Here is a 25,798-nt window from a genome sequence, read left to right as displayed (position 1 = left end):
ACCTGCCACGTATTTCGATTAATAATTGAACTTCATATGAAACGTATATAGTACGTCCAAAAATTTGCATGTACAGATTGAGATAATTTTAAACCGTGGGAAGACAAGTGCCTTTTATTCATGTAGAAGTAGTTAGACGCAATTGTGCAGACTTCAATATCAGGCGCATTTATCGATATCGTTAAACTTTTAAAACAGCCTCGCGACTATTAAGATTATTACTTTGCACCAAGTAATCTCGATATTGGAACTGAAGTACCTTAACGGGCTTAACACCTCGACATGACCAATCAGGTTTGGATTTTCTGAGTACGGGGTCGCATTGTCTTTGGAAATGAAATTGCTAGCAAAGTCGCGAGAAAGCGGGTATTGACTCTCCGTGAAGATTCAGCGCACTTTTGTGGCTTGGGTAGAATGAGAAGAAGCTTATCGCAAACTATGGGTTGAGTACCTAATAATTTCATAGCGTTTCTATATTTTCTTTTATTTTACAACGACTTGCTTGTTGTATGGCAGAGTTTAAGTAATCATTCGATAGAACTCTTTCTGCTCCACAAAACTACATTAATTTTGCAATGTTTTTGAGTTTTTTAATGTTTTTTAGTTTTGAGGCTTAGAAATGGAATACTCAGGAGGCAGAAAACAACACATTCGATACCTGCGCTTTTTTGCTTTTCACCGAGGCTAAAAAGCAGCTCGGGACGTTTGGGACGTGTATGGAGAAGGTGTCATAGGCGAGTCTATAGCACGGAAATGATTTGCAAAGTATAAAAATGGTGACTTTAACGTCAATGACGCATCCCGCAGCGGAAGACCTTCTAAATTCATTCAAAAATGTCTGAGTTCACTTTTGAAGGAGAAATGACCTGCGATCATAAAACGATTCTCAACACGCGGTCATAAACAGAGCTTTTAGTACCGAATTGTCACGGGAGATGAGAACTGGTGCTTGTAAATCAATATGAAGGAAAGGAAGGAGTGGGTGTCTCCAGGAGAAACGCCAAAGCCATTTGTCAAGCCCGACCTTTATCCAAAAAAGATCATAATATGTGTTTTGTGGGACTGGAAGGGCATGGTGCACTGAAATTCTCGAAAAGAATACCACAGTCAACAAGGAGCTCTACTTAGCCCAGCTGCATTGCGCGAAAGACCTGATCGCCATGGTCAAACCGTACTGCTTTACAACAGCACCAGGCCCCATGTTGCACAAGTTGTGAAAGCCGTACTCCAAGAGCTTGAGTGGAAGGTCCTTCAGCATCTGCCGTATTCTTCGGACTTTCCCAGAACGATTACCATATTTTCTGTTCCCTGTCACATCATATAATATAATAACGCCCTTCGATAGCAAAGGACCTCTTTGAAAACTGGCCCAACAACTTCTCATCGGCATCAACAAATTGGTCGAGAGGTGAGAAGAGGTTGTATACAGCAACGGCGAATATTTATTTGATTAAATCATTGATATAGTTATTGTTTTTTGTTTAAATAAAAGTCTTCGGTGAAAACGCTACGAACTTATTCCCCAACCTAATAGTAAAAAGAAAAATTAAAAAAAAAAAATTAAGAATAAATTTTAGTTTTGAGATTTATTCAGGTTCGGTTAATTTTAAAATTATTGTTAAGCATCCTAATGTTTAAGTCGCTTATTCTTTATTGTATCAGCTTATTCTCCTATTCTCTTTCGATTTGTAAAATGTAAAAAGTATTGAAATATTTACATATGTATGTATATAGTTACTTATGAATAAGCAAACTGTTCAATAAGCTCTCTTTCTAATTTACTTCATACCGACCGGTTGATCGTTTTATTCTGTTTGTTTCTACAATTATGTTAACTTTTTTTTGTAGTTTTTGGAATAAAATGTAATTAAGGATTAAAATTAATTTTAAAAATTAGTTTATCATATTTGGCAGGGGAGTCATATATTTTCATTTTAATTATACTAAAACTGACCAAAATCGAGTTACGCTCGATCTAAAATTATTAGTATGTGTTGTTCTTATATTATACATATATGACCATAAGCAAGCAGTCATTTATTCGCTTATGCCCGATATTCGTTTGAATTTACTCGCCAAGCACTATGACTTCGGTAGAATTTCTCAAGAATTTACAGCGACTATTAAATGTTATTAGAATACACAGAGGCATCTTATTTGCGTTTCTCCTGCTCTGCATATTGCACATTTACTTCAATAGTGTCGTAGTAGAAATATGGTTTAGAAAAGTATGCAGAAATGACCACAAGATTTGCATTTATTTGCCTTTATTGCAGAAAAACTGTAAAATGTAATTAGTAACACCTCGTAACTCATAACTGAATATAGCAAACAAAAAGCAGGAAACGAATTTTTTAGTGTGAATTGTCGCCTTGACAACAAGCAGAAATTTTAAATTGTTTGATCGATACTTTGCAAGATATCGATTACCACAGCCATCTACCGAGGAAATAATGCAGTTCCTTTACCCCAAACTAATAGTAATTTATTACATAAAACATGTCTTTACTTTTACTTAGGTAGGTTTACGAGTAGTAAATAGGAAACTTTGAAGCCGTTTTTCTCAAAATTTTGCTTTTCTGAATTATGACACTTTACCAGTATATGAGCAATGTGAAGAAAACGGCAATCATTTTAGAGCAGTGAGAGGCTTAAAAGTAAGATCAGTGCCTTTGTTCATTGATTCCAACGAGAAAGAAAAATAAAGAACTTGTACTCTTTGTGGCATCACAAACAACCCAACTCGCACATTTGTGCCCTACTCGAGTAACTACCTCAGCTTAATCTAATCTAACCTAATTATAGTATGTTGGCCAATGTACTGATCGCCCTTACGTCAAGGCGCTTTTAGTTGATTTGTTCATGAGTAACAACTTTTCACAGTCTAAAAGCTCTATAAGTGTTGGTACTCTTCTGCTTAAATAGGGCTTATTCTACAAAGTAGCAGTCAGCTATGCACTCATATACCCATTTAAGTTAACTTAAATGCACATATTTGCCTACTACAAGCCTTACAATTCGAACTCCATTGATGCGCGAACTAGCCCAAGTCCACACACTTTGCACTCCGAGTATTTACAATTACGCTGAATTGGCACTTTCAATGCTTGGCCTCTTTAACCATGAATACAGTTACAGTATACCAGTATGCATGTATATCGAGTGCCATCGAAACCCTTATCTGCAGTGGGAAATCAACAACTCAGCCATCATTACAGTTCATGAGCTGATATTTAATGATAGAAGTCGTACTGATCCGAGAGTGACTAGAACTGTACCAATTGGAAAATTACCGATTAGAGGTGTATGCGAGAGAAATATTCTTCTATTATTACAAATATGAATGCTTCAAATTATAAGGATACTTTTTAGTTTACTAGCAGATAGATTGCTGATATAGTGGCGGAAAATTGACATTTTTCTTGTCATTTTAAAAACACCATTTGGTGATATCGAAAAAAGATAGCAGACAGCTACCGAAAGCTGCAAAGCAAACTGGAATTAAAGTAATTCTGAACTAGTAAGTTGGACTGCGGGGTCATGCATTTACTAGTGAAGTGTAAATGTTATATTATGAAAAATCATTACCATAAAAATTAATTAATATCAATTGGAAATGCAATGCAAGAGCAGAAAAAAGTTGGATGATTTCATTTTTCTGCTTTGCGATGCCTATCTCTGGCTACACGAATGGCCACAAATGTGTGTTGGTAGCTGTATACATCTATCCGTACATCTATATGCACTTATACACATACAGATTGGTATGTTAATGAGACTGTGCGTATTGATGAGCACTTTTCCACAATTGAGAGCATAACACCCATGCTGCAGTTCAATAAAAGTGATCATGATGGCTCGCATGGAGTGCGTGAAATTTTAACTTTGAATTCACAAGGAAGCGTCGTACTTATGTTCATGTACTGTGTGAATACTCAAAAAAATTAAAATAATTGATTTTAATATTTTTATTTTCAATTTTTTAATTTTTCACTTTTTACTTCAATTAAACATTCCCCAACCTCTTACTTTTTGTTCTTACTTTTCTCCCTCACTCTCGGCATTTCGTCGCCATTGAGCCTTTGTGCGTTGCTTTTTAATCAAAGTGATTTTTTTTCGTGCGTGTATTCGCTTGTGCGGATGTAAAAAATTATGGTGTTGCGGTTATATGGCCAAGAGCGTTTATTTTAATGTACATTGTGGTTTGTGGACGTGGTTAGCAATTGTAAATATGATATGAAAATCTTAAAAAAAAAATTTCAATTAAATAGCAAATGTTTGGCATTTGTGGTGCAAGAATAATTCAGCTTGTATTTGATGACCATAAAAAACAATTAATTTTATGCTCCTAAAAGAGTAGTTTGTTTATGTTATATTGGGTCATCCGAGATGTTCGATAACAAATTGCTGATAAATAATCTTGAACTACAGCAATCTCGTATGCAATATATTTGATACCTGGCAGAGCTGTATTCATATCTTTTAATTGAACGATTCATGCGAATTAGCCCAAGTATTATGGCGACAATCTAATTTTTCTAATTCGAAGAACACACTCGAGCTTGACTTGTTTACAGTAGCACAGAAAACAAACTATGTGACATATCACGCTGAAATTTGCCATGTAAGCTTATAACAGTCCTACCAAAAAACAAAAAATTTATTTTTGCCATATGTCATCCGCGGACCGTTTTATTGATACCGTCTCGTTCATATTTGAGCAGAAGCTATGATAAGAAGAAGTGTGAAAAAATATTTTGAATAACATTTAACGATTTCTAATTTATTTATTCCTAAAAATTTTGAAACAAAAATTTTTAAAGTGAAATATCTTCGGATCCTTTCAATATTTTTACACATCTTTTAGGTATAAAATACCATTACGTATAAAAGCAAAAATGCTTGGAAAAAAATTCAATACTTTCTAAACTTATTAATTTTTCAAAATTTTGGTACAATCTTGGGCTTCTTTTCATATTTTTACACATTTCTTAGGTATACAATTTTTTGGGAGAAAAAAACAATTTTTTTATCGCCATTTCAGGGAAATTTTCGAAAAACGTAAGGGTTTTTCCTATTTTTTTAATGATTTTTTTTTGAATAAAATTATTGATTTCTGGTAAAAAAATGTTGTGTATTTTTTATATATTTCTTTGAAAACGGGTTTTTTTTAATTTTTTTATACATTTCTTGAAATAAAATTGATTTTTGGTAAACATTTTTCGGAATGGAACTTTTGAAAAGCAGGGTAGCAAGCAAATTATGAAAAAAATGGGAAGGGTTTTTCCAATTTTTTTTTTTGCTATTTTTTTGGAGGCAAAATATAGATTTTCGGTAATTTTCATCAAACGTAAGGTTTTTTTCAATATTTTTTATAAATTTTTTGAAAAAAAAAAAATATTAATTGGGGGAAATTTTTTGTATTATTTTTATTTGAGATTTTTAAAAAGCGACCGCCAGAGGTTTTTCTTTTTTTTTTAATTTTTTTGGGGTGAAAATACTGACTTTTTTACACGGTTTTGGGATTTTGTACTTTTTCTGGAATTTTTGAAAACCGCGCCTCTTAACATTTTTTTGTTTCTCTTAATAATAGCTGATACTATACTTTCGAAAATTTGTCTAGATATATACATATGTATATATTATAATTGGCGCGTACACTTCTGTTAGGTGTTTGGCCGAGCTCCTCCTCTTATTTGTGGTGTGCGTCTTGATATTGTTCCACAAATGGAGGGACCTACAGTTTCAAGCCGACTCCGAACGGCAGATATTTTTATGAGGAGCTTTTTCATGGCAGAAATACACTCGGAGGTTTGCCGTTGCCTGACGAAGGGCGACCGCTATTAGAAAAATGTTTTTCTTAATTTTGGTGTTTCACCGAGATTCGAACCGACGTTCTCTCTGTGAATTCCGAATGGTAGTCACGCACCAACCCATTCGGCTACGGCGGCCGCCGCCTAGATACTACGCCGTGTCTATACTATATACTTCGGGAATAAATCCAACGAGATTAGAAGCGAAAATGGAAACCAAGTCAAAGCAACAAAAAAAAGTCTGGTTCGACAAGGTTAAAGACCAACTATAGTAAAGAGGAAGGCCTACTGTTTTGGTGATTAGTGAAAGTATTGTAGAAGGCAATTAGGTATTGCGAAAGTAGTTAGAAACTTAATACCGTATTAAAATTAAACATCCACTAGCAATTACCAGGTTTGTTATCATACGAACCTTATGAGAAGGTATATATCGAAAAATAAGCGCTTTGTGTGGTTGAGCGATGAGTTAAGGGAGAGAAAAATGCAATCAATCAATTTTCAGCTGCGAAAGAAAGGGGGATAAAACCATGCGTTCAAAGTTATTACTGAGTAGAAAAAAGCTTGCATATGAAGTAAGCTGAGGCTTCTCAAATGAGGGCTAAGCAGAGATCGCCGACAAAAAAGACTTTGCTATATATTGAATAGGAGGAGGAGCCCGGTGAAACACCCAAAAAGGGTGTATGCGCCAATTATATATTATATATGCATATATATTTAATGGGATTTTAAAAAACTACTGCCTGGCCAAATGATTGATTCTAATCTCTACTGTCAGCATTTTATGGCATAAAATAGTGGACAAGATTTTGTTTTAAATAGTTATTGTTATAACCAGAAAAGCGTAAAATTCTCTCATAGCCATGATGGACTACATATGGTACATAGGCTGCTACTACGCGAACTGGCTTTTAACGACCTCGGTACTCAGAAAATTTTTTTCGTTCCCCTTGGAATTCCGTTAAAAGCACAAAATGGCGTTCAATATAGCAAATGGCTGGTTCTTATGACTGCTTTCTGATAATATGAACCTCGAAGATAAAACACGCACCAAAATCTTAGAAAACGTTTAGTCGGATCTATAAAATATAATACATGCTCGAATTTTATTTAAATGAAAGAAAAAGGCCAGTAGCGTGGACAAAACCCATGAAAATTTCTAACATTTTCTGCTTAAAAAGTTGGAGATTTTGATTGAATTTAGAAAATTTTGAAAATTTTGTACCCAGTTTGAAACTTTTATTGAATAAAGAACTGCATAGAATTGTTTTTAAATTCTAATTTAGTTTTTTTGTTTTTAATTCTTATTGAAAAAATTTTATTAAAAAAAAAACAATACTGATTTAATATAATTATCTCTTTATAATTTGTGATGTCGTTTTTTTAGTTTAAGAATTTCATCCTCAGAGGTGATTTTGGTTTTATAGGAACGGGCTTCTAAAATATTCAAAATTGGTTTCCTATTGCTAGTTCCCTTGTGGTTTTATATCCCCTTAAACCCCACTTTGAGATGTACCGAAAATGAAGGTAAGGCATTAAGACTTCGCTTTTTTGACATAAGCGCTTGTCAGAATTTCGTTGGCTTGGGTTTTCAACTCATACTCGTATATGGCTTCATATTTAATAAAAATATTTTATGTACGTACAAAGCGTGCTTATATATATGCACACAAATATGCAGTAAAGAAATACAAACATGAAATTTGTAAAATGTTAACATGCAAAAAACTAATGAGAATCTGCAGGTGCTTAAACCTGGCTACCAACTATTTAAAAAGTATCTACAAGCGATTTTAACTGTGCTAAAGAGTTATAAAAAATATTAAATACATATAATTTTCTATAATTAAAAATTTAAATTTATGGTAATAATTTTTTATTAAATTATTTTAGTAATATATTTTAATTATTTCACCAACGTTTTCATCACTCCCACGCCATTCACTTAATCCACACCTTCACCAAAAAAAAAATCTACTATCCCCATTTTCTCATATAATTTTTTTTTCTTTTAATTTTATTGTTATTGTAATTCGTGTACTTACGTATCAGCGTACTGGTGCATAAAACTAGCACTATTATGAAATCACGTGATGGTGTTAATACACCCGATGCCAACAGTTCCAGTTCACAATTCATGCCGGTGAAGCCCATCGGGCAGTGGCACTCATATTTCTTTGGCGGATTGTGATCACGACAACGTCCACCGTTACGACACGGAAATTGCAAACATTCATTATCGTTGACACATTGACTGCCCGAAATTTTGTAACCAGCAGGACACCTAAATATATTGTTGTTGTTGTTGATTTTGTTGGGAAGGATAATATGGAGGAGAAAAATTTTGTAATTTCTTCTGGTGTAAATATGTAAGTGTTTAAAAAAAAATGTGCTTATGTGTAGAAGTATGCGCGTATGTTGGGTATAAAAATATATTTCTTTGAGTGTGTGTATGTATGTATGAATGCATTTACAAGTGTAGTTATGTTTGGCAGCATATGTATGTGTAGTAAAAATAAACGAACTTGGAGAAATTATGTTCGTGAGGAAATGAGCGTGCTACACAGCTATTGATGAAGCATTTTTGTTATATTTTTTTTTATTTGAATATATCCTGAAAAATTAAAATACGATTACTGGAAATTTATTTAACGAACAGTAACTTTTTTCGCATTCGCAGGGATTTGGCAACGATTACAGCTATTAATTAAAATGAATGAAAGTTTATATGTATATAAGTACAAGTATAACCTCTTGTTAGGTTTCGTAACTCCAAAGGCTTCTTATGCGAATGCATAAGTAGATAAGTACACAAATACATGAGCATTTAAGTACTTAAGTACATAAGTATAAAAGTATATAAGTACTTAAGTACAGAAATATTTAAGTACATATATATATAAGGGCCTAAGTGCAAAAGTATTTAAGTTTATAACTACGTAAGCACATAAATATATAAGTACATAAGTTCGTAAGTACACAAGTATGAAAGTACACAAATATGTAAGCACTTTAACACAAAACCACTGAAGTACATAAGTACGTGAGTACATAAGTACATAAGTACATAAGTACATAAGTACATAAGTACATAAGTACATAATTACATAAGTACATAAGTACATAAGTACGTAAGTACATAAGTACATGAGTACATAAGTACACAAGCACATAAGTACTTACGTTTATTAAGAAGTTTATAAAAGAGGGAGAAAACACGTACAGAGCTTTTTTCTATCATTAAAGTAGATAAAATGATATTCGTCAGATGATCTAAAGGATAATAATCAACCGATAAATGCTCCGCAAAGTGCCTTTTCATGCCCAATAAATCTTTTTCAAGGTAAGTCTTTTACAAGATAAGTTCTAAAGTAGTGCAATAGCTTTTGAAGTAGACCATTTTCTAGTGGCGGCACCCACGGTTCCGCAATTGAAACCTTTCGCTGCAAGTTTTACCATGTTCAATGGAGGATATTGCTTCTGAAAAAATATGGTTTTTGTTTGTTTGGCTTAAACCTATATTTAAGGTATTGAATAATATGTGTCCATAGTGATAGAGACTCATTTGATATTTCAGTAAATATAACCCGGAAGAGAGCGAGGCATCAAAGATGCGTTTTCGAGTTTTTTATACTTTTATTTTTTAACATTTTTATAAAGCGATGAGCAGGATTGAAATAAAACTACAAATTTATACAAATAATAGTCAACATTTTCGTACGAAAATAGTATTCAATAAAAGAAATATTCACAAAGCTGTTTGCCTATTTCAGGTTCTTTACTTTTTAGACTAAATGCAGGTCTAATGCCTATTTGAGTAATAAAAATATTACAGGTGACTCATCAGCAACAGATGCACTACACAAAATGCACTATTCGGTGCTGTTTATTGGTTATTGGCAAAAACAAACCAAACTTCTTCATAGAAGAAATGATTCGAGCAATCACCGCAAGTGGCCACTGTTATGTTATATTCATTTATTTGATATTATATGGGGCATCGAATCCGGACCAATAGCGTAGTAAGTATGCCAAAAATCCCTCAGCTACGCTGGCTACAGATGAAATACTACTGAAAAATAATCAATCCATTGAGGGTGGTATTCAGTGATAAGAATGTCGCCAGAAACAATGCTGGCAGACTACTTCAAATTTGTGAATTCCTTTTTATTCCAACAGTCCTAGAGCTATTAAAAATCCTTGAAAGAGTAGTGGAAAATGTATGCTCTCTAAGGACATATCTATACTCCGGCATTTCAGCAGTGGATATGACTACCGAAATCATTATTCACCAGTTAAGTCATAGAACTGATACCAATAATCAACTGGGGCATTATTATAGAACTTATTTAAGATGAATTCCCTAAATTTTTATTCCCGTTCTTCTTTTCTTGAGCCCTCTATCAACTTCTTCTCAACCGCAGAAAAAAAAGTAGGCGACTCGCTACACAACATATAACTATTCCTGGTATGCCTCAGCACTTAATCATTTATGCAAACTATGGGTGGTTCAGATATCTTAGAGCTAAATTAGGACTTTCAGCATATATGCAAGTATATCCTTGATCGAGCTTTTCTTCTTCAAATTTTGTCTTCTTTAGTATTGCCCCGCAAGTTTCTATATACATACATTCACTCTAATGACAACTATAAGCGGCACAAACTATTTTTTTCTGGACAGAAATACACCCACAGACTCTCCATTTGCTATTTCAAAAGACGCGTCTTGTTAAAAAAATATTTTTCAGGTTTTACTACTTCTGTTCAAACACCGACTCTTAGCAATTATATGTGAAAAAATTACATCATTTAAATGACCACCATGCGCGCATCCATCTGCAGTTAAAATAGTCAATGCCTGAACGCCTAATTTTAGAGAACGTTGGATATCGATGTTGAAGGTTCTTCAGCAACACTTTGCGCTACAGCAGCAATACTCTCAACACAACATTCAGTTTCTGGTCTTCCAGTCCTTTTTCTATGCTCAACTGAAGCAGTTTCTTTAAATTTTTCACCAATTTTTGAAATGTCGACTCATTCGGGTGACTATTTTCACAAAAAAATCATGAATTTTGCGATAGGTTGTTCTTAAGGATGGACTATTTTCATAATAAGTTTCCATAATTGTAACGAGTTGTTCTATCGCTTAAAATTGCATGTCTGTCTACTTGACCAATCTGAAAGAAGGCATAAAAAATATACCAAATACATACCCTAAAACATTACCGAATTTTTCACTACTGTCATCTAGCCGTTACTCCTTTGAAAGATCCTTTATAAGAAAATACTTCCTGCCGAGCAAAAATCCTACGGGTAGTAAGTGACGCAAAAGCGCACTCAATTATGACAGCCACTAATGCCATGAAAATATTTAACCTTTAAATAAAGGCAAAGCAAATACTTTCAACTACATTGAATTAATGATAATATCTCTGTTGAATGCTTTATATTAAATTTAAGCTGGCTCCTTGAAATTGAATATTGATGCGACAGGCGCTTCATCGCCATTGCGTTAGGGATGACACATTCTTTTTGGGTTAAAAATTAATTTTTTTATACCCTATTACCCGATTAAAAAGCATCGGTGTATATATGTTTAATTTAAACGAACCTAGCACGTGGTCCATACTTTCCGGCCGGAAATGTGGGCAAAAAATTGTTGGATTTTGCATGATGATATTGTACACAAAAGATCGTGTGTAGATCATATTAACACGCTGCGTATAATTATAGAGCAGTCAGCAGAATGGCGGTCGCCACTGTACCTACTCTTTGTAGATTTTGAGCGCGCTTTTGACACCTTGAACAGGCGCGCAATTTGGTCTTCCTTGAGGACTTATGGAGTACCGGAAGAAATCGTCACCATCATTCAAGAACTTTATGAGGGAGCTGTGTGCAGTGTACTCTTCAAAGGTAAAAAGAGCGAGTTGTTCAGTATTCACAATGGTGTGCCTCAAGGTTGTGTGTTGTCGCCGCTGCTGTTTATCACTGTATTTGATGACATTATAAGATATTCCATCGGGAACTCATTGGCACCCATATCAGACGCTCTGCGATCTGGATTATGCCGATGATACTTGTTTTTTGACACACAAATTGTCTCAAGCACACGCCAAACTTACTGCTTTAATACGATATGCAAGCCAAGCTGGATTGCAAGTCAACTTCAAAAAAACGAAGCTTATACTCCAAACTTCAAACCAGAACGCACTGACGTTTGAAGTGGGTGTCACGCTGGTTACAATTGATGACATCGAAAACTTCTGCTACCTTGGCAGCATAGTGTCAGAAAATGGTGGAGCGGAAGCTGATGTAAGTTCCTGCATAAACAAAGCTCGCCACGCTTTTCACAGGATGAATCGAATCTGGTCATCAAGACATATCAGCACAAAAACAAAATTGCGAATTTTCACTTTATGCGTGCGAAACATGGAAAGTCACAGATACCATATGCAATAGCCGACAACCATTTATCAACAGATGTCTGCGCTTTATTCACCGCATATTTTGGCCAAGAGTTATCACCAATTAAAATCTTTTAAATATTTCAATGTGCAAACCCATCGCAGCTGATATCAAAGAAAGGAAATGGCGTTGGATTGCGCACACCTTGCGCAAAGAACACAACGACATCGCAAAGGTGGCCCTAGAATGGAATCCACAAGGCTCCAGAAGAAGAGGACAACCACGAACAACTTGGATGCGATCAACACGCGGAATATCAATCAAGATGTTCCTGGCATAAAATTCGAAAAATTGCACAAATCGCTCACGTTGGTCTGAGTTTGTTTCCGCCCTATGCTCTCATTAAGAGCGATATTTCTTCATATAACTATATAAATAATTTCATGTACAAACTATTTATTGTTAGTTCGATAAGATATATCAAGGAATAAAAAAAATTTGCTGGACTATTTGACCAAGCATCAAGTAAATACCATCGTGCATGGAGGACTGGGTTAAACGTTGGCACATGTGTGCTGCTTCTGACGGGTCATATTTTGATATTTTGATAAAATAAATTTGCCAGAAATTTAACTCTGTTTTGTTTTATTTAAACATTCCCGGTATTTTCTGATTTACATTTGTTGTTGTTTATTAACTATGACCAGTACCCTCTACTGCCATTACTCGCATTCATTTGCAACTCTACTTGCATGACCAACAGTGGTTTAGAAACTCAAAGTGTCTGTTACATTTCCTAACCAACTGGATAACAATATTTAACACAAATTTCAGAGCAAACTCATGCATCAGTATTGAAATCTATGTATAGGTATTTACATATATATCTTCATTTATGTGTATATATATTTTAAGGGGGGCTAATTTAATTGAAACGAGTTTTCTAGACAGCATTCCCTGTAGAGTGAAGATACCTCCTTTTTAAATTCAGAGAGCTCGAAATTGAGTTTAGAGTTACATTTTGATAGACTTTTTATCCTAGAATTTTATGTAGCATCCGAATTTAGAAACGATGCTGAAAAAAATGTACCGCCTTAATGCATATATTTATGTTTATTTACACAACTCCATACAAACGTGTGGGAAAAACCTAAAACTCTAGCGTCGAATTTAAACTCCCTAGTGTGCACTTATATTGTAGTTTACGACAACAATTTGCAACAACAATGTACATATGTACAATGTACATATATTGAGCCGAAATAAATTCAGTAGAAAGTTGGTTTGTTGAAAAAAAAGATAAATAAAAACTAAACTTTTCTTCGTATCCCCTATCACGCATAACTGACCAAAACTATGCGCGATATTCGAATTTTCTTAAGGCAGGCGCATTCCGCTGCCACGCCTGACCCACCTCCGTTCGCACGCTCGCCTCTTTTTCCAACGTACAACAGTTGGGTACATTTGCGGCGCCATATTTCATGCCATCCATACTTTGCGCTTTTTACACTTTTCTCGTCGCTTCTTTCGCACCAAAGTTATTAAATTTTTTTCACTGAGACACATAGAATTTGCGGGCGAAATTTCGAAATTTTCTATGTAGTCACAAAGAAAGAAGTAGAGCAACAAATTCTTCTTCTAGTAGTAGTTGCTGCCTTGCTACTTTATTTACTGCTGCCTGTTAAACGACTCGCATATATTTTGTTTAAAGTAGAACTGACAGTTTCCGAGGCAATAAACAAAAAAAAAGAAACTTTAATATAGAAAAAAAACTTTGAAAGGTACTGCAAAGAAATTCCACACCCAACGTTCCAACATTAGGCAATGAAGTGTGGCAATGCGAAGAGTTTAAAGATATGCAGCACAAGCAATAAAAAAACAAACAAAAAAAACAACTCGGCTTGAAGCTGAACCAGCGCAAAAGCATTTGATAGCGGGAATCACAGCGTGAGTTCGTAATACCATTGGCAACGCATCCTTTGCTTGCAACTGACAGGTCTTTAGCAGTTCTATTCCGTGTCGTATTCAGTGGATTTGTTAACTTTTAGGTGGAATTTCATGGCGCTTAAAGCCAACTTCTATGCTTGACAGACATATTCAGCTACCTGAAGTATTGCAGGGATGTGCACATACATACATATTTGTCTAAGCTAAGTACAAATGTAGAGTACGTATCGCACAAGCTGTCTAAAACTACATATATTTGTTTACATTTAGGTGCGATAACAGCGCTCATGTGCAGCTGCTCACTAGTATCCGATTGAATGGAGGTGTGTACATAGATATTTATATGTACATGAACATACTTGTCGAGCATTTGGCTGCGTGCATGTGACGCCATGCTACTACCATAAATTATTCAAAATGCTGCAACATTATGTGAGATACGGGTATTTGTGTAAAAAAAAACGAAAGAAAAATATTTCCATATAAGCATTTTGAAAATGATACTCTATAAATAAATACTTACATAAACCGTGTAATATATAAATAGAAAAGAGAAACGAGTAAATCTCTGATGGCAAAAAATAAAAACAATAAAAACAAAATTGGCGAAGGCGATGGGTGGCATTGTGGCTGTACTGTCAAGTGTAAGAAAATTAAAGCGCTCAGCTGGGAATTCGCAGTAAATCTAATAGATAGAAAATTTACTTTCTACCTTAGCCATTTGATTGAGGAATTTGAAAAAATGAATGCTTTATTTTCATTTTATTTTCTATCTCGCTTCAAGAGTGGCATTTGTGGAAAAGTACTTAAGTATGCCGTAATGTGGTTGAAGACATTTTGATAAAAGTGAAAATGATGACAGATTCTGACAGGTTATATGTACATACATGTACGCTATAATAAATCAAGAAACGAGACTGGAATACTACGAGAAAGGAAGTGGGCATACATTTGTGCAAGGCAAGCTTTAATTTGATTACACGAATATTCCTGATTTTTCCTTCAACTTATTAAATTAAGAGACTCACAAGAACAAAATTTAAGAATAATACAGCAAATGAAATTAAATTTGAATTATTTTATCAGAATTCGAAATATCGGGCTTGAAACACCGAACGATAGAAAAAGTATTCCGTCCTCAGCAGGCAGTGGCAAACCTCTGAGTGTATTTCTGGCATGAAAAATCACTTTATTGTAAAAAAGCCAACTGCCGTTCGGGAGAAGCTTATAAATGTAGGTCTCTGCATTTGAGAATTGAAAAACAGGTAATGAGGTAGAGAAGATATTTGAACATTGACCTACTGCAAGAGCTGGAGAAATGCAACACGCTAATTACAAAACTTTCACTTCTAACTAAAATCTAAAAAGAAAAAGAAATCTTCATAGCTCTTCAAAATAAAGGGTGATTAAATTTCAAGGGCCGATATTGAATGTGAACCAAGCCTAAATGTCAAGCTTTTTCCTGCATTTCATTTTACATTTTTAAATTTTAGAGCAACGCAATTTGGATCAAATTAAAGTTAAAGTTATTCAGGCTTATTATGAAAACGGGCGTTCAAATTAAAATGCATATCGCGCACTTCAGGAAGAAAATCATCTTCAGTGAAGAGGCACATTTTCACCTCAGTGGATTCGTCATTAAGCAGAATTAACGCATTTGGGCAAATAATAATCCAAGAGTGCGGTTTATGGGTCGGCGGCATCATTGGGCCGTATTTTTTCCAAACTGAGGCCGGTCAGGCAGTTACTGTGAATAGTGTTCGTTATCGTGAGACGATAACGAACTTTTTATGGGAAGATATGGTTGTGGACGATATGTGGTTTCAACAGAACGGTGTCACTTGTCACACAGCTAACTAAACAATGGCTCTTTTGCGCGAAAAATTTGATGGCCGAATAAGCTCACGTGCCGGCGATGTCAATTGCCCGCCAAGATCATGTGATTTGACACCGTTGGACTTCTTTCTTTGGTGTTATTTGAAAGAAACGGTGTACGTCAATAAGCCAGCAACAATTGAAGAGCGAAAGGATGAGATAATTCGGCACATTAACGGCATAGAACTTCAATTATGCCTCAGCGTCATCGAAAATTTGGAACATCGGATGGAGGTGTGCCGCCGAAGCCCCGGCGGACAGTTGGCCAATATTTTATTCCATACGTAATTGAGCCATACCAGTATTAACATAATAAAGAGAAATGACAATAATTTTCTCAAAAAATTGTATTTTATTTAAAATCAAAACCGGCCCTTAAAACTTAACCACCCTTCAGTTGAAAAATTAGCGCCAAATTGCTTGAATCACAAAAGCACAAAAAGCGGAGAAGGCGCTCATCTTCCATGCACCAAGAGTTTTAAGTTATGCTGAAACTCACTGGATGCATTCCATATATTTCCACCACTTACGAGTGTTACCAGTGGTTCCTTCGATTACCTCCAATAGATGTGGAGTTTTAGACTTTATATTTAATCCTCTCGTCCAGCGTTCACAGAACTAACCCATCCAAGAGTTGATTACCCATAGTAAGGTATTCACTTTCAGTTTAAAAATGAATGTAGTGAAAAATAAAACACTTGAAATTAGACTTTCTGTCACCTAAGACTCACTGTGGTCATGAGGACACGAACTCGGGAACAACCCACAATCTTACTCATCTGAAGGGGCTCGCATAGACACAAACGGCCCGGATTTGAAAGATTTCAATGCGGTAGCAGCTGGTGGAAGCAGAGAAAGAGGAAGGCATCCTCTGCGTTGGAAAGATCAGGTGGAGATGCACTTGGCTTCACTTGATATGTCCAACTGGCGCGGGTTAGCACGAGAAAGAAACGACTGGCGCGCTTTGTTAAACTCGGCCAAAATTGCGTAAGCGGTTATCGCGCCAATTAAGAAGAAGAGAAGAAGATTTGTGTTGTTTACAGTAACTTAAAATATTCATCTGGGTCCAAAAATGGAATTAAATCGTGAACATTTTCGTGCAATTATTTTTTACAACTTTCGACCTGGATTAACTCAGCAACACGGCATGGATGAACTTAATTCATTTTTTGGCGATGAAGCCCCATCAAGGACCAGTGTTTATCGTTGGTATGGTGAATTCAATCGTGGTCGTAGTTCACTCCAAGACGAATTTCGTGAAGGTCGTCCAAAATCAGTGGTTGTTCCGAAAACCATTGATGCTGTGCGCGAACTGATATTACAAGATTGTCATGTGACCTATCGTGAGATTGAGACAATCTTAGGCATTAGTGGGACCAGCATACATTCAATATTGCATAAACATTTGACTGTCAAAAAGATTTGTTCGCGTTGGATGCCACACAATTTGTCAATCGCTCAAAAAAAGGCTCGTGTCGATTGGTCGAAGGAAATGCTCAAAAAATACGATCGCGTGGCTTCGAAACACGTCTATGACATCGTGACATGTGATGAATCATGGATTTATGCGTATGAGCCCGAAAGTAAACAGCAGTCGACTGTATGGGTGTTTCAAGATGAGCCAAATCCAACAACAGTTGTTCGCGCACGAAGCACTTCCAAGCAAATGGTCGCCTGTTTTTTCGGAAAAACTGGACATGTCGCAACCGTACCACTAGAACAACGCAGAACAGTAAATTCTGAGTGGTACACAACCATTTGTTTGCCAGTTGTCTTCCAAGTAATTAGGAAAACCAATCGCTAAAAACGGACTACTCTTCACCAGGACAATGCTAGCTCTCACACATCGGCTCAAACAACTGCATTTTTGAGCACCCAAAACATCGAATTAATGGGTCATCCGCCGTATAGTCCTGACTTGGCACCGAATGACTTCTTTTTATTCCCGTACGTAAAAAACAAACTGAGAGGTCAACGTTTTTCGACACCTGAAGAAGCGATTGCGGCATTCAGAATGCATGTTTTGGAGGTACCTCATTCAGAGTGGCAAAAGTGCTTCGACAATTGGTTCAAACGCATGCAGAAGTGTATAGATCTCCATGGAGAATATTTTGAAAAACAATAAAGTGATTTTCGATGATTAAAATTTGTTTTTGTTCTCTAATCCCGACATATTTATAAAAGGCACCCCTCGTATTAAGTGTTTTTTTGAAATTTTGCTAAAGTTAATTTGAAATATGATGCATTATTGGTGTGTTTTTATTTTTGTAAAATAAAGCAATTAACTAGCAAAAAAAATTGTTGAAAATCATCATTTTTTCGAGCCTCTGACTACCCCTAACACCTTAACAAATTCCAGGAACTTAACTCCACATCTCGTAGCGCTAATTAGCACGCCAAAGTTGTGATTTAATTAATAGGATATGGCGCCACAAAAAGTGAATTTCGCAGTATTACGTTGATGCATTCTCATATTGCATTGACTCTCTTTTATTTTCTTTTTTTTAATGACTGACCTAATGATAAACTGCTTCCTGCAACCTTCAACTCCCTCTCGTTAAAATCAAACGGAGACGCCAAATGGCATTTTCGGACTGTTCCATGTCGGTGAATTTGCTCAAATAGCCCATTTAAATATCAAATAACGACGCTTTTTAAATACCTATAAAACCACTAGCCTATTTAAATTTCATACTTTGTTTTCTGTTTGCGTTTTAAGCACAAATTCTGCGAACCAATATTGACAAATGAAGTAAAGCCCAGTTGGCGTTGTTATCACACACCCTGATATTACTCAACTAAAAAAAAAAATATATCATTATATAAATATTTATATATGATAATATTTATATTTTATAAACAACGCCCAAGCAGAACTACACAATGAGTAGTCAAAAAAACTAAAGGTCAACACATTGTTTTTGTATTTGTTTTTTTTTTTTTTAGATACGGAATGTAAATACGCCATGTGTTAAACATACATTTAATGGGGCGATACTTTTTTCTGGTATGTAAATGTATGTACGTATATAAAAACATCAAGGAAAAATTAACAAAATGAGAGATTTTTTAAGATATTTTTTTAGGTGCAAAAATGCTACCATACGTTGAGGGAAATGAGTGAGGCGCGAAAAAAGATACTTACACTTTGGGAAAAAATGTTATGTTAAATATGCAGATACATATGTAGTGCACACATATACATATTAATACTTATTTTATGAATATAATATGGCTAATGGAAAACGGATATATGTATGTATTTATAAAGGCTGAAAAAACACTATTACCCATGTGACGGCAAGAATTTGTGGCATGTAAACAAGATAAAGTGCAAATGCGACAATTTTGCGACTACACATACACACACACCCAATTAAAACAAATGAACTCAGCACAAATATTTGAATGGCACGGATGAGGATAAAAAATTATGCATATATGTATGCATGTATATACATATAAATGATTGTACGTATAGGTTTGTTTGGCTATGAATGGCTATGTATGGAAAAAAATTCAGCGCTAAGCGCTTCACAAAATCGCATGCAAGTTGCTAAGTGGCTAAGTGAGTATGAATTAGAGATGAATGAAAGGCGTATGAGACAACGTATGTATGTATGTATGCATTTATGTATGGATGTTTGAATGCATACAGAAGTGGTCACAATACTTGCACAGAGATATTTGGACAAGTTTTGACTATTTATTTTTTTTTGTTTATCATTTTATGGAAATATTGGTTATACTGCAATGAAAATCATGTAACTCAGAGTTTCACATTTTGCGCAATATTAAAAACAAAAATTAAATTTTAAATTTTTTAAAGTTTGAACAAAATTTTAATCTTATTCATCAGAATTTTGGTGAAATATATTTTGATAATTAGATACTTTTTTGTTCACGGCATTTCCATGCAACAAATGAAAAGCAAACTCAAAGTTTCACATTTTGTACAAAACTAAAAAAAAAATTTAACACTTTTAAGAAATTAAAATAAAAAAAATATTCTAATTAATTTTATTTAATTTTTTTTTTAATTTTTGGGAAGATTTAATTTTATAACTCCATAATTTTTTTGAAAAATTAAAATATAAATTTTTAATTTTGATTTAATTTTACAAATTTTGAACGAAATTTCAATTTTCTTAATCAGCATTTTGGGGATATTTAATTTCCTAATTCCATATTTTTTTTTTTTGAAAAATTAAATAAAAATTTTTAATTTTGATTTAGTTTTACAAATTTTTAACGAAATTTCAATTTTCTTAGTTGGCATTTTGGGGAAATTTAATTTTATAATTCCATAATTATTTTGAAAAATTAAAATAAAAATTTTTAATTTTGATTTAATTTTACAAATTTTTATTGAAATTTCAATTTTCTTAGTCAACATTTTGAGGAAATTAAATTCATAATTCCATAATTTTTTTTGAAAAATTAAAACAAAAATATTTAATTTTGATTTAATTTTTCAAATTTTTTACGAAATTTCAGTTTTCTTAATCAGCATTTTGCGGATTTTTAGCTTTATAATTTCATGATTTTTTTTGCCGACCGACTTTTCTTCCACTCAATAAATAAAACCATATGCCTTTTCAAAAATAAAAAAAAAAATTAACGATATTTTCTCCCATGTAACAAATGCTTGTAATTTTTTTAAATGGAAGAAAAAATTAGTGCCACCGTCAACAAAAAAAAATATATTATATTAATATAAATTATTGTACTATTTATGCATACAGTTAACGTCAAAAAAGGTGTACACCACATATTGGTAAGATTTTACTATTTATTGATTTATTTTGAACTATTTTTTTTTTTTTTTTTGAAAATTTTTTTTTTTTATTTTAATTATTTTTTTTTAAATATACTTCACACCACATCAACAAAAATATGAATCAAAGTTTCGAACTTTGTATAAAATTTGTTAAATTTCATCATTACATATTTAAAATTTTTGTAGAAAAATTTGTAGAAAAATTTTGGGTATGCACTTTTATAGATCATTAAATTTTAGTTTAACAAGATGTAAATTGCAAGCTGATAAAAACTCACACTGATTTTTTAAAATTTTTTTGGTCGTGGCCTTGTGCATTTTCTCCCTTTAATGTCTACTCTATGGAAGAAAAACCCCAACACCGTCAGCCGAAAAAATTGTAAAGAATAAGCGATATTTTTGAATCACTCTACACTCGCACTTTATTATATCAAAGTTCAATGGTCTTTAAAACTGCGTACCCGAAATTTAAATTTTACAAAATTTTTTTAGTGGAATTTAAAAAAACAATTTTTACCATTTTTTGTAATTTTATTAATTTTTTGTTGTTGTATTACCTATATTTCAGAAAAAATAAATAAATAGTCACAACGTGCCAAAGTGTTGCTATGCTATTATGACCACGTCTGTACACGTAACTTAGGGGCATACTCGTAATAGGCAGTAATGACACTTAAGATGAATGGAAACGCTATGAATATACGCATATGAATATATTTAGAAATATTTAAATGAAATATATCTATGCATGAGTGCGAGTAGGTAAATGTTTATAGATAAATATACATTGATGTTTGGCACCGATTTTTTGTTTCTTCTTTTTTAAACTAATGATAGCACCAACACCAACAGAGCATTACCACCAACGCTACGAATCGAGTAACTAACGAAATAAATGGAAAATAATTTGCCAAAAACATAAATGGAGCTAAAAATTGTATGCGCTTAGCGCCAAAAGGGCAAAGCAAAAAGAAAAACTAGTATTCAATTACATTTTTGTTCCAAAGAGCTTATTTAAAACTAAATATATAGCTCAAACTATACAAAAAAAACCATTTGAGCAATAAATTTACGATACTATTTATGTATGTACGCAAGTATGCGAATTGAAAATCAACGTTCGATATGAACAGAATTCTTGAATGGGCAGAAACATAACATAACAAAACAAAAAATAAAACAAAAAATGTAGTTTGCGCATTTACCACAGCCGCGCAGTAGCGTTGTTGCAAGTAGCCGTAGCAGTAACAGATAGGCAGACACGCAAATAGCTTGCAGCATTGCATAATTACTGTTAGTAGTCTTTGCATAGCTGCAGCACTGGTATTTTGCATTTTTTCTTCGTGTCTGCTGTCATTCTAAATTTTGAAGCCGTCGCTCTTCGTACGCATTTTGCAGTACTTTTTTTGAAGAATTTCCTGCATTTTTTTATAATTCGCTTTTTTCACGTTTTTTTTTTTTTGCTTCTCATATTCATTGGATGCTCACTCAGTATGACCAGCAGGCAAACCAATATGGCCGCCAAGGCGCCCATGCTCAATTTCAGCGTTTGTCCCTCCTGCACCAATTCACAATTCTCGCCCCAAAAGCCATCCGGACAGATGCAACGGTAACGCAAACGTGGCTCTAAATTGATGCAAGTGGCGCCATTGAGACATGGCAAGTCCAGGCACTCATTCCGATCCATACAGCCTTTGGCGTCCGGTGACATGACACGTCCTTCGCCGCAACTACAAGACGTTGTTGGTTGGTCAGTGAATGAATGAGTTGTAAATGTTTTGATGCCGATTTTTTTTTTGTTCAAATTTAATTTTTATTGTTTTTTCGATTCGTTGTTGTTTATTAATTTATTTGTATGCAGCAATGATGCGGTGACACGACGATGGTGGCAGTTGTGGTGGTGGTGGAAAAGATATACATACATACAATTTTTATTTTTATTTATGTATAAAATATATATGAGATATATACATATATGTATATGTATATATGTTTGTGATATATATGCTTATGAGATATGCTTATATTCAATATTTATTTTTTGCTTTTAGAAATTTTGCCATAAAACGAATACAAAAGCATGAATATGATGATTTTGAGATTTGGGAATTTTCACATACACTTCTATGCATATGTGTGTATGTATGTAGTATGTGGTAAGCGTGTGTTTGAAAAATATGCGGGTACATGTTCTGCTTAATGCTCGCCAATGGTTGCACGAATGAGTGGTGTGTGTGGTGGTGTGGAATATAGAAAAGAAATTTGTGTACAACACAAAATATTGAGCACTTGCATAGAAAAGAAAAGTATAAAAGAAAAAAATGTTTGTAAGGGTTTTGTGGCTGCCAATAAATAATTCAGTTTTCAAGTAGAGTTTTTTAATTTTTCTTTACTTTATGTATTTTTTCTTTTTTATTTTAGCCACTTTCCTTTTCTCGTGCAAAAGTTGCTTTATTTCCTTTTCTTTGTGTTTCTTTTTTTTTGTTTTTTTGTGGATCACTAGTATTGGTACTCCCAAAGGATGCTTACAAACCTTGGCTGACTGCAAAAACTTCCAGAAATCGACATACAAAAAAATGCCCGTATGGCAGCAAATTTCGTTGCATACATATGGGCGCTCATATTCATAGTAATGGACAACAATGCATGTGACAGCATCCGCACTCGTATAAGGAAACTGAATTGTATTGTGAAACTTTTCGAAAGGCTTCTCTTGTCAAATTCAATGCCATTGGAGTTGCAGTAATTTTTCTCGCAAATTATTTGAAATTGCATGTTTATATAAAAGTGCACTAGTAAAAGTCCATTCGTCGTTCTTATGCCGACATGTTACGCTTACATTATACTCAAACAGATACCCAGCAGGGATATTCACTAGTACCAGTGTGCCGTGATTATATTGAATTTAGAGCAGCTATGCGCAATGTCAATGTATGCAATTTTTGCGCATGCATTGGATACGTGTAAGGGCTTACTTATTGATACGAGTACTTCGTGGTATGTCGTTCCTAAAGTAATTTTCTACATTCAAGAATAAATATATTTTTTAAATTCCATAGCAAAAGTTTAATGATTTTTGGTGAGCTTTCAATTACTAGCATTCAAGTGATAAATTAAGGTGGTAGAAACTGAGATCTGGTGAGTAAGTGCTAGAACCGCGTACTTGAGGTCAATGAATTTTCGAACAAAACCATTCTTTCCTCGAAACAAAAACATGGATATATTACACTTCAATATCCGACTCAAAATGTTGAAAATATGACGAAAAGTGAGTAAAAGGCGATTTTTATATACGGCCAAAACAAAAGAGGTTTTTTTTTGAAATTGTCTCGCAAATCTGACAGAGTGTGCAGTGAACTTTTGTTTTCGCTACTTTACATGCGCATAATTAATTTAAGGTCATATCGGCTTTTCATTTCAACTAACTTTTAGAGCAAAATTCCATGAAGTACCATTTTCCCCCAACTGCATCCTTTTTTCGTTAGTTCAGAATAATTGATAAATTTGACAGACGAAAATTAGTTGACTTTGGATACTTTTTTCCATAGCTCTCAACATTTGTACATGTAATAATTAAAAAAACAAATTTTGTTTAGTTCGGAACTAGTACGAAATTTGACAGATGGAAACTAGTCCGCTTTGCATCCCCTTTTTCATAGCTCTCAAAAATTTTAATTGTAAGAATTAAAAACAATTTTGTTTAGTTCGAAACTAGTACGAAATTTGACAGATGGAAACTAGTCCGCTTGCATCTCTTTTTTCGTAGCTCCCAACAATTTTAATTGTAAAAATTAAAAAAAAAGTGTTTAGTTTATAACTAGTACGAAATTTGACGGATGGAAACTAGTCCGCTTTGCATCCCTTTTTCCATAGTGTTTTAATTGTAAAAATTAAAAAAAAAAAAAATTAGTTTAGTTCGGAACAAGTACGAAATTTGACAGATGAGAACTAGTCCGCTTTGCATCCCTTTTTCCATAGTTCCCAACAATTTTAATTGTAAGAATTAAAAACAATTTTGTTTAGTTCGAAACTAGTACGAAATTTGACAGATGGAAACTAGGCCGCTTGCATTCCTTTTTCCATAGCTCCCAACAATTTTAATTGGTAAAATTAAAAAAAAAATTTGTTTAGTTCGGAACTAGTACGAAATTTGACAGATGAGAACTAGTCCGCTTTGCATCCCTTTTTCCACAGTTTCCAATAATTTTAATTGTAAAAATTAAAAAAAAAATTGGTTAGTTAGGAACTAGTACTATATTTGACAGATGAAAACTAGTCTAATTGCATCCCTTTATCCATAGCCCCCAACAATTTTAATTGCAAAAATTTAAACAAATTGTTTTTTAGTTCGGAACTAGTCACAGATGGAAACTAGTCCGCTTTGCATGCCTCTTTCCATAGTTCCCAACCATTTTAATTGTAAAACCTTAAACAAAAAAAAAATTATTTTGTTTGCCTTGATTGTGCACTAATACACTAAAAATTAAATACTTTCCCGATTAAGGTGGAAAAAATGTCTATGCAAATATTTGTTTTGTGAATTTTCAAGCAGTCTCGCTGTGAAGCGTAGCATCCCGAAGATTTTAAATTAATTTTGCACGAATCTACCTTTTTCTATTCGGCCGGACTCATAACTCGCACAAATTTTGACTGATTGGCTTAACATTTGACCTGCATTCAATTTCTGCATGCTCGCAATCATATTCTGCATTCTGAATTTTTAGTATATTTCAGAGTTTTTCTATAAAAAATTTTCGGTAATTTTTTCTTTGAAATTTTGACCGTCTCTTTGTCTTTTTTGTTTGTGTTAAGGCGTTTTCCCCTAAAACTCGTTAAGAAGAAGGTCTATGAAGTTTATAAAGGGTGGTTAAATTTTAAGGGCCGATGTTGAATGTGAACCACACTTAAACGTCAACGACACCGTTGGACTTCTTTCTTTGGGGTTATTTGTAAGAAAAGGTGGAAAAAGGTCGATAAGTCA

The 25,798-nt window shown here is 34.0% G+C and overlaps 1 protein-coding gene across 1 annotated transcript in view; it reads right to left on the bottom strand.

Moving 5' to 3' along the window:
- Positions 1–25,798, bottom strand: part of LOC129247521 (neural-cadherin) — a gene marked incomplete at its 5' end in the record, with an annotated part of 119,833 nt that overhangs the window by 18,291 nt on the left and 75,744 nt on the right. The window contains one exon of the mRNA XM_054886673.1: positions 22,306–22,547. Within this exon, the coding sequence (XP_054742648.1) occupies positions 22,306–22,547 (242 nt within the window). The remainder of the gene's footprint in view (positions 1–22,305; positions 22,548–25,798) is intronic.

The sequence above is a fragment of the Anastrepha obliqua genome, chromosome 5, assembly GCF_027943255.1.
Source record: "Anastrepha obliqua isolate idAnaObli1 chromosome 5, idAnaObli1_1.0, whole genome shotgun sequence".
Taxonomy (NCBI): domain Eukaryota; kingdom Metazoa; phylum Arthropoda; class Insecta; order Diptera; family Tephritidae; genus Anastrepha; species Anastrepha obliqua.
This window is presented reverse-complemented; position numbering and strand designations above follow the sequence as displayed.